At 43.3% G+C, this 10,538-nt stretch overlaps 1 protein-coding gene across 2 annotated transcripts in view; it reads right to left on the bottom strand.

Annotated features, from left to right (window-relative positions):
* Positions 1-2,737: 2,737 nt before the first annotated feature.
* UQCC1 (ubiquinol-cytochrome c reductase complex assembly factor 1) overlaps positions 2,738-10,538 on the bottom strand; it is a 52,501-nt gene continuing 44,700 nt past the window's right edge. For both annotated transcript variants that reach the window (XM_015296246.4, NM_001006285.2), the window contains exons 8-10: positions 9,656-9,733; positions 7,274-7,387; positions 2,738-3,906 (exon numbers count right to left, since the gene is read on the bottom strand). In XM_015296246.4, coding sequence (XP_015151732.2) covers positions 3,772-3,906; positions 7,274-7,387; positions 9,656-9,733 — 327 coding nt within the window. In that variant the 3' untranslated portion in view covers positions 2,738-3,771. The remainder of the gene's footprint in view (positions 3,907-7,273; positions 7,388-9,655; positions 9,734-10,538) is intronic.

The raw sequence follows: 10,538 nt of genomic DNA, 5'->3' as shown, positions 1-10,538 counted from the left end.
CTTTGTTACACTCTCAGGATTCCACTTGTGCCAGAGAATGCTGCAAGCAGACTGCATCAGGTCTATGCTTCTGAATGAAGACCTTTGTGGGGTTGTAGAGGTAGGAGAGCAGAGAAGGGCATGGGTCACAGGGTAAGCCAGCACAGGTCTGGTGCCCACTGCTTCTCAAAGGGCATCACACAGTGGCACACACCACAGGGACCACACTTGTAGAATCATCCATCATCCTCTCCAACCGATGCTTCTCCCCCTACAGCTGTTCTTCATCTACTCTATGTTCCCCTAATTTAAAGCTCCAGTGGAAAAATCTGCTCTTACTCCATCTCCAGTTTCTGCTCACCTCATCAGCCATGCCCAAGGCAGTATAAACGAGACGGGGCAGTGGTTCAGCCCCATTGCTATGTCAGGAGCCACAGTTCTGACCCGAGGGCTTGGCGTGGCAGGAACATGACTAAAAACTGCACTTTGTGGAAGGTGAGGACAGGTTTCAGAAATCTGGGAAGTGGTAACGACATTTGAACAGGGCAGGAAACGCGCACATCGCCGAGGATGCTTGCAATCTTCGTGCTGTAGCTGTCTTAAGAAATAGGAGAAAACTGTTAGATACAAACACCAACGGGAGGTGTGAACACTGAAACAGGGGAGATAGCACAAACTGCAGAAAAACATGTAACCACCCAAAGTAAAGATCAGGGATCCGAGGGTATGGGATGGCTGCCTCCAGCCCCAGCACGTCTCAGAATACAACTCTGCAGCAACAGACTGCCCAGGTTTGGCTCTTCAGGCGGAACACACAGCTCCACTCCTGCTGCTGCACAACAGCAGAGGACACCAAGGGTCAGCCTTTGCTTTCTGCTCACAGAAACAAGGAAGCCACGATCTAGCTGAAATGAGTGCTTGCAGAGGCTTGTCTCTCTTGACCCCAAGCCGCAGTAGGGGGAACAACTCCTTTAGAATAAACAGCGATCTCCAAACTCTGTATGTGACACAGGAGAGCAGGCTGGATGACTAAGTGCTCAACACTGTTCCTTCCAGAAGAAATATACATCCATTTATTCACTTAAAATACAGCCAGTGCTCCCAGGCTGATGCAGCAGAAAGAACTGTCCATAAACAAAACACTTCCAATGATTCCCTTTGCAAAATCTTCAAAATGGGAAAGCAGCCTTTGGAAGGCTCGGTTAAAAGAAATGCACTTTGCTGCACTTCTGTGCATAGGAATCACTTAACTGCTAATCATTGCTGCTGCAGTGCTTGCAAGGTGCAGATTTTGCTACTGACGATGTATGTTTTCTCTTAAGGACCCTAAATTCTAGTTGTAAAGGTGCCATAAGATGCAGGCAATGACAAGTTTCTAGCCTATTGGCATGTATCTCTGAAGAGTAGGAGTCGTGCTTTACATCCAAATGCGGTCTCCAGGTAAGTAACAGTTGGGAAGCAGTCTTTGCTGGTCCCATTGCAGCCTCCAGTGCATGTTTCCTCTTTAACTGGGATCACCCTTAATTCATAAACAGCATCTACCTTGTTCTCTTAGCGTGTCCCACATGTTTCTGTCCAAAACACGCCGTGACTGCTGGCTCGGCTCTGTAACTGCAGGGTGGTTGAAGGCATCTTCTGCAGCAAGACTACAGGTCTTTCCATTCTCATGTTAACTGCAAAAGCAGATGCCATCAACCACAAACCGGCACCATGAGCTCTGAAGCCTCTTGCCCATAAACCAAGAAGCTTCAGTTTTGGCCATTTGGCTGTCCCACACCCACACTACCAAAGGCATGTGCTATGCCCAGACTAATGGTCCCACGAAGGCTGCTGCCTTGCTGGCTCTACAGCATCAGCACCACAGCCACGATGCAGCTCCGAGCTGCATACAGCATCCAGTGCTCTGCATTAGGTGGTGATGTATGCCCAGTCCTGTGTTCCCATGGCATGGATAACACGAGTCCAGGTTTAAATTACATAGTAGGAAAGGGGTTAAAGTTTAAATGACTGTTTTGTATATGAATTAATGTATGTAGCTTTGAGCCAAAATATCTACCATTAATTTTTCCACCTATTTCAGGAGCAGTAAGATACACAAAGTAAAGTTTATTTTGGTACTTGGTATACTTCACTCCCATTAAAAATAAATTAATCAGCAAATTCCTACACAGCTCAGCCTTCTTTTATGTAAATACAACCCAGCTGTAATGAATTACAAGGTGTTATTATCTCACACACACTGTATAATACTTCACACATAAGAGGTTTCTCTGCTTAGCTCAGCTTTCAACAAAAGCATCTTAAATAAACTGCAAGCAAGTTGTTTGGTCTGTAATGTTTTCACAGAGAAGGGATACACCTCACACATTGAGGGTTTCTTTACATGACTCATTTTATAACAAGTTAAACTGAGGAAGTTCGCCCTGGAAAAAAAAAATAACAAAATGCCTTTTTTATACAGAAAAGGCTCCTTAAGAGAAGGCAAAGGGGAAAAAAAAAAAGCAAGCCAGTGTTTGGGAGCCTGTATGCTGCACCCAACTGCTGTTCAGAGGAGGGATGTTAAGTACTCACCAAAACAGCCTCAGAAAGAAGAACAGTCACGTCCAGGCAGTCACAATTTCAACAGAAATAACACCTCATCAGCTAAGAATTATCATCCTTGACTTCTGCATAACAGTATTATTAGGAATATGCCTTAATATCAGAGGGCTGATTCTTATCAAAGTCTTGCAGAGCACAGAAAATGCATACACATGGATTGTACCCAGAATGGCATTTATTACCAACTACAGTTTTGACAGGAGTGAAATGAAATCTGTTTTGACCTGGAAATAGCCTGGTGAACCATCCACCTACGCAGTACACCTCAGCCTCTGCTGGTTTAATTAGCGGAGCTCTGGCTCCCATAATTACTGTATCAGTGTAATGTGCTTGCACAGCCATCCATATCAACTTTTAGCTGGGGTTGACAGGTCTTGTTGAAAAGCCCTGGACCACTGCTTTGGTGGTGGGAGGCAGCACAGTCCTATCCCATTAAGAGCCATGGACAGAAACAGAGATGTCATTTTCAGGAAGAAATTCTTAGACCACCACTCTAAAAAGAATATGGAACTATCAGCAAGGCAGATCTCCAAAATACCAAGCACTCTGAGACAGCTTTGGGTGGCAGCCCAAACACATTTCAGGCTCTTTCCTCATTAAGATGGCTACAGTCACAGAGGACTACTGGGGACTGTGCATCATTCTTTGCATCCTCCTATTCTTGTGCAACAGAGCAGAGAGTTCCTAAAAAGGATTTTCATGGAAAATCCTTCAGTACCTGATAAAGTAATTCTTAACTCTGTTAAAGAAAAATGGGTCGTTCCTTCTTGATACCAGGCTTTTAGAATTCATTAATATCTACAATGCAAAGCTCAGATTTGTATTCGCAACCATTCAGCCAGCAGAGGGATACCGTTGTTTCTGTAGGTAGCAGTTCTCCAAATGAGGCAAGGGACAGAAATGGCTTCTGGAGATAACTAAGCCACAGTTAAAATATCTGTTTTCCCAAAGATGGAAGGCAGGTCTTGCAATTTGTGTGCAATGACCATTCTGTGCCATAAAAAGAACAGAGGTTCTCAAGCCAGGTGAAAATTCAGAAGACTATGGCTGTCCAATTTGCTATCAAGTCACCACAGGTAAGACATCTATTTAAATACATTCTTTTTCAACAGCAGACTTTCCTTCCTGATTCCACAGCCTCAGCCCAGTTCAGTTTCAGGCCTGTTTCCCAAGCTGGTTTGATGAATGCTCTCAGAGTCCTTCGTCGTTGTAAACAGGAGAAAGGGGCTTGAGGATGCTGCGAGCATTGCTCTCCACGAGAGGCCTCCAGCTCACCTCACCCGTCAGCAGCAGGTCCTCCCCGCTCAGCGCATCCAGGTGCTGCACCTGCAGGAGACGGGGTGTTAGCACAAGGTGTCCTGCACTCCACTCAAGGCCCTCAAGAGCTACGCAAACACGTTCCTTTCTGGCATGCTTTGTCATTTTGGAGAAATAGAGCGAAAAAGATTCATGATTACTTAAGCGTCACAGAAAGGCAAGGAGATAAGTATCTGCAGATCAACTGGAGTTAACCATGCAAGGCTGTCTGCTTATGCCTTAGCTAATGCTTCCTCTGAAAGTTTGGCAAGAGGACAAAGAACAGCCACGCAAAGCATTTCAAGTTCCAGGCAGTTAATTCCAATGACACACTGCTGGTATCATTATCTGCACGGAGTGCTCTAATAAGAGTGGTTTCATGTCAGCCGGGGCTTTCCCCTATAGAAAAGGACTTGACCAGCAGGGAACAGCTGAGATTTATAAAAATGCATGTGCTGGAGGAGCTGAACAGAGAGTAAACACTACAAGAAATAACTGACATCAAAAGTAATGTTAAAGTGTAATGTAAGCAAAACACTTAGTGAACACTTCAGTACTGTTGTCACACGAGGTACTGTTAACACATTGTAAATGCAAGCTTGCTGCCACAGGACATTTCAGGGACTTGAGAGGGGGAAATGGGTTTGGGAGAAGAAAAAGGGCCCATCAAGAGGCATTAAAACTCAGAAGTACCACTTCTAGCTCAGGACATCTCTGAACACAGATTGCTGGGACAGTCGACCAGGGAGTTAGTACCCATGCCAGCCCTGTTGTTGTATTCTTCTCTGTGCATCCACTAATAGTCACTGTTAAGGACAGGATCAGCAAGAACTTGTGCAAAAGATATCTTACACAAAGGATTTACAGTGTTTACTAGAAACACAATATAATTTGACAAGCAGTTTCTCAACAGAGGAAAGAATACAGCAACAGTCACAGGATCAGACTGAAAGGCCACCTACGTACAGCATTGTGTTACTGAGTGTCAATAGATTTCCCAGCAACATTTGAATACAATGCATAAATATCATGTTACTTCCTTATTTCCCACCCCTCCCTAAGATTTGTTAGTAAAATTAGAGATTTTGAGTCTGAAGTGGTTGTTCTGTACTTAATACCCCTAGACAGGTTTCTCTTCCATAAACCTCCCCAGTGACATTGCAACCCACACAACCCAAGCAACCTGTGGCAATCCACATTCAGCCTTTCCTCGCTGTATTGGGTTTGAGTAGCAAGGGTTTGGTAGTGAGGAGGGATGCAGGAGCGATGTCTGTGAGCAGAGCCCCATGTCAGACCTGAGCCAGTCTCAGCCCCCTCCAAAATGGACCTGCCATTAGCCAGAGGAATGACGTTGGGTGTATGTCTGGGAGAACAGATGGAAGAACAAACTGCTGTGCAACAGTACAACAGCAGCTGGGAGAGATGAGTGAGAAATCAGAAATGAGTGCTGCAGACACCCAGATGCTGGAGCAGTCTGCTTCTGAAGGATGAGCCCTGTAGTACAGTCATGCTGGAGCAGTGCTTTTAAGCTGCAGCTGGTGGGAAGTCCACATGGGATCTGTTCAGGAAGGAGTGACCCCATGTGGATCAGGGGAAGGCAGCAATCAACAGGGAGCAGCTGAAAGGAAGCACTATGGACTGATCACAGCCCCTTTTCCCCACTCCCTAGCACCACTTGGGCACAGAACAAAGGTGTTTTCAGTTTGCTTTTAGTTCCCATTGTTCCAGTCTGTTAGTAGTTAGCAACACAAACTATGCTAGTCTCCCTATGCTGAGTCTATTTTGCCTGTGATGGTAATTGCTGAGTTCTTGTCTCAACCTGTGAGGTTTTTTTTCCATCATATTTTCTCCCCTTGTTCTTTTGAGGAAGGGGAGTGAGGGAACAGTGTGGTGAAGCTTAGTTTCACACCAGTGTGTAACTACCACATTCGCTCACCTTCCATACACCTTCATGGTTTCACAGAGCTGTCTCATATTCTTTCCCAGCTGTTTTAGAGGCAAGGACCTAGTCACTGCTAATACAGAATTTGTTTCCTCCTAGTTCCACTGCTCTTCTCTGAGCCTTATTCAGTTCAGTTTTTATCTTTCTTGCTGGTTTGAGCCATTATCGAGTACTCAAAATCACAATAGTATCACAGACTCGAAAAGTGGCATCATGACACTACAGTTTATTCTCTATTTCTTCCTTAGTAGTTCTGAGCATTTGTTTTACTTTTTTCAAACACTGATGAGCACTGAGTTGACATTTACATATTGAAATTATAATCTCAAAGACTCATTCTGTGTGGTCTTCTGATAGTCTAAAGCTCATCTCTTCAAATGTAAAGCTGGATTCGTTTCTCTCCCTAAGTGTACCACTGTCTACACTCAACTGCATCAGCCATTTCTTCATGCAGCTACGAATTCCTACTGCAATGAACCTTCTCTCTTCTATTAGAACTTGAGGATTTATTGACCTCTATTGTCCATATTTGAATTGGTTGCTTGTCTATGAGAGTACATTCACTCTCTGTTCCCTGTGACTGCTCCATTTTTTAATTCCTTTTCAAAGAAATCATTGTTGAGGGGCTTTTTTTTTTTTTTTTTTTGCATTTTTCCTAAAAATCCATAAAGATGACAAATCAGACACTTGTTATCTACACTGATCCTTTTAAGCCCCAGATGGGTGAGAAATGACCTGCCTCCACAGAAGCTGTGCTGACTTTTCTCCAATGTGCTACATTTGTCTGTGTAATCGCTATTTCCTATTAGGCTGCTGAAAGCTTCTTTCCCATCTTCTGCTTCAGTTTATAAAGTTGCTACACACTTTCCAGATGGCAGTATATAGCCAGCACACACTGCCTGCTGGCATTCCAAAAGTGTCCTCAGTCTCTGACAAATCCCCCTCATTTTCCATTCAATTTTCTGAGTTACGCTGAAATACATCTCCAACTCTCCATCTGGTCCTAAAAACAGCATTGGAGACACTACTGAGAATGCTGCTGTGGAGTTTCTGGTCTCCACTTTCCTGTCCCACAGCTGCACCCTTCCTTCAGCCCTCTCTCATCCATTTTCTGTCTTTGGTACCCACCAGGACCACATTTACCAGGTCCTACCCAACCCTTCCTAGAAATCTGGCTCAGAAACGTCCTGGAGGTTGAGAGGACAAAGACTATTTAACATATTTTCCTCCACGTAGTAACTGAATGAACCTGGAAAACAAATCTCTTATGTCTTTCCCCCAAAAATCAGAAGACTTTTAATCACTGCATGTAAGCTACTTCATACTCGAGGATTTAGTCTCCGCAGCACCAGGTATAAAGACAAGGGAACTATGTAGTATCCAAGCAATAAAAATAGATATTCAATACCCTAACCAAGAGATAGAAGAGAAGCTGTGCTGCGAGCTGCAGCGTACCTGTTTGCGCACATACTCTACGAGTAGCTCCAGATGCTGAGGGTCCTCACAGTTCCTGTTAAAAAGGTTTCTCCACAGAGCTGCTGCCAGAACGTGATCATCAGACAGGATTCCCTAAAGGAAGTACAGAGAGGAGTTAAAAGTGCATGTGAAGAGGGTCTGAACAAAACACAACTGAAACACAGTGTAGTCAGAAGTGCTAAGGAAGTGTTTGTCCCTCTGTACTTGGCACTGGTGAGACTGAACCTCAGGTCCTGTGTTCACTGTGGGGCCCTTCATAACAAGGAGGACACTGCAGCCCTGGAGCGTGTCCAAAGAGAGGCAATGAAGCTGTGAAGGGTCTGGAGCACAGGTCTTATGAAGGGCAGCTGGGGGAACTGGGATGGTTCAGTCTAGAGAAGAGAAGGCTCAGGGGAGACCTTATCACTCCCTACAACTCCCTGAAAGGAGGCTGTAACAAGGAGGGAGTCAGCCTTTTATCCTAGCTGATAGTGATAGGATGAGAGATCATCGTCTGAAGTTGCATCAGAGGAGGGTCAGGTTGGATATTAAGAAAAAACTCTTCTCAGAAAGACTGCTAACGCACTGGCACAGGCGGCCCAGGAAACTGGTAGAGTCCCTGTCCCTGGAGGTGTTCAAGAAACACGAGGATGTGGCACTGAGAGACATGGTTTAGTGGGCATGGTGGTGGTGTGCTGGCAGTTGGACTTGATAGAGGTCTTTTCCAATCCTGACAATTCTATGGTTCTACTCTAACTACCTGGCACCTGACTAAATTAGATGTCTCAAACCCACAGCTGCTGTAGACTGTACAGACAAAAAGACATCGACATCACTCTTTCTGAGAATGGAAAAACAACCCTGGGCTTAAATTAAATAATTTACAGAGCAGCTTATAACAAATATTCTGGTAAATTAATCTGGAAAAAGCTTAGGTTAGGGTATTCCTAATGTAGGAGCTGATAAATGCATTTCTAAAAGCTATGAAATGACACAATCACAGAACTGTAGGAGCTGGAAGGAACCTCTGGAGATCTCTCGTATCCACCTTCCTGCTAAAGCAGGTTCCCCAAAGTAGGTTGCACAGAAAAGCGTCCGGGGGTCTGAACATCTCCAGAGAGGGAGATTCCACCACCTCTTTGGGCAGCCTGTCTCAAGGCTCCGTCACTCTGACAGTAAATAAGTTCTTCCCTATTCAGATTGAACTTCCCGTGTTCTATTTTGTGCCTGTTGCCCCTTGTTACATCACTGGGCACCACTGAGAAAAGCCTGGCCCCATCCACTTGATTTCTGCCCATCAGATATTTACAATATCCTCAAAAACAGCATCACTTCACAAAGCTTTGCAAAGGCTGTGATGCTTGGAGAAGAAAAACTAAAAGGATATGTAATGTGGTGCTGCAGAAAAGTAATCACGTCTTTGCAATTTTGCTTTCCTTGTCTATTTTCCATTTAAAGGAGGAAAAAATGAATTATTCATCATCAAGAACTATCTACATTTTTCCAGTTAAATCTAATATTATTTTTGGCTTATACAAGAACCACATCCACAGGCACTTTTGTCTAAGTTCTCTCTTACTTTTATTGTCCTTTTAGATTATACGGTGTTAGCACCATAGCCTTGTAACTTCTGTCTTCAGCTGACACATTTGCCAAAGGCAAGAGAAGACTTTAAAATATTCAGCTAAAAATAAAAGAGGTCAGCATTTGTCTTTAATTTAACTGGACATCTTGTGCCCCTCAAAAAAAAACAACAGGGAGACACATCCTGGCTATGCTTAGAACTAGATTAAGACTTGCAATCATAACACTGTTCAAAACTCTACAAAGTTTACAAGATAACAATAATGCAAATCAATGTTTTTAAAAATAACATCATTACGTGAACGAGAAGAGTATCTGAAGATCGATATCCACTAGAGCAAAAATATTAACTAGAAGTGCTGATGCAAACGTATTTTGCCTTTGGAAGCCCCATAGATGCTTGTGCACAGTGATACTTTTGGCTCCAATTATTCACCAGATAATTCCTTTAAAACTCTCTCAGTCACTCTGTATAAATACTCTTTTTGCTCTTAAAGCATAACTGAGTACAATGGGATTCAGAGGCATGAAAAGTCACTGACAGTAGGGATGGTGAAGAAGAACAAAGAACATTCCTTCTTCCATGTCCCATGGTTTAAACTGGTATGTTGCTTTCTTTTCTCCTTAAAAGCATTGTAATTCAAGGCCTAAGACGATCACTAAGAATTTTGCTTCCACAATATAACCTTTCTCTGACAATACACACCACAGACATGTTACTCATCTGCAGCATTCTGTGCTCAGTGACACAGGTGGGTCAGTTTTTTCTTGCACATTGTCTGAAAACACCCTCCTTACCTCATCATATCCAAACAGAGCTGCATAGAAATTTTCTACCATACTTCTCAAATCTTGCTTTAGAACAACAGAATTAATCTGAAAAATAAAACAGAAACACGTTTGTATGGGTTCTCAGGAGGTGATGAGAAAACATTATCTGTAGGAAAAGAAGAAAAAGTGTCTTGGTCCAAATGGGATAGGATTTGGTTGTAAGTAATGATGTTCACGTAGTCAAAGGTTTTAGAACAATTTGCAATACTCTTAGTTCTGTGCACAAAAGAAAGACAGTCAATGTTAGAATATTCAAATAGCACAAAAACTTCAGTCACCAGAGCTGATGTACAGGCACAGGAGTAAAGGCTAAAAAAGCAACTGGGTGAAGAGTGAAGGCAATGTTCTTCCCTTTCAGTAGTAGCACTACCTAACACACTGAAGACTTCTGCATTTTAACTATTAGGGAGGTTTTCCAGACCTTGGGTTCATTCATATGAAGCTTTTAGAAACTCTGTAGTCTTCCAATAATTTTTTTCTAAAGCAAGGACTCCAAAGCTGGACATTCCATCACCAGAAGTGATGTAAGGTTAAAGATAGAGGCAGCATCCCTACCACTTCCTAATTACTTCTCAATATGGATGTGTGCATTCAGGAGTCACATTTCTGCTCTTATAGCATCTCACTAGAAGCTCAGACTTACTATTGTTCAGGAACACTACATTTCTTTCAGCTTGTAATGATATAGCTACTTCCCCCCACGCTCTGTGGTTCAGTTTAAGTTCCATGCTAACTTTTACATAATTTAACAATTGCTTAAATAGATGCTAGTCTGGTCTTCGCCCCTCACTGGCTTGTACAACTGACCCATACGTAAGCTGAAGACAGAATGAAAAGTGATCAACTGCTA

The sequence above is a fragment of the Gallus gallus genome, chromosome 20 (assembly GCF_016699485.2).
Source record: "Gallus gallus isolate bGalGal1 chromosome 20, bGalGal1.mat.broiler.GRCg7b, whole genome shotgun sequence".
NCBI classification, from domain to species: domain Eukaryota; kingdom Metazoa; phylum Chordata; class Aves; order Galliformes; family Phasianidae; genus Gallus; species Gallus gallus.
The sequence above is the reverse complement of the archived record's forward strand: the minus strand, read 5'-3'. Positions and strand labels throughout refer to the sequence as shown.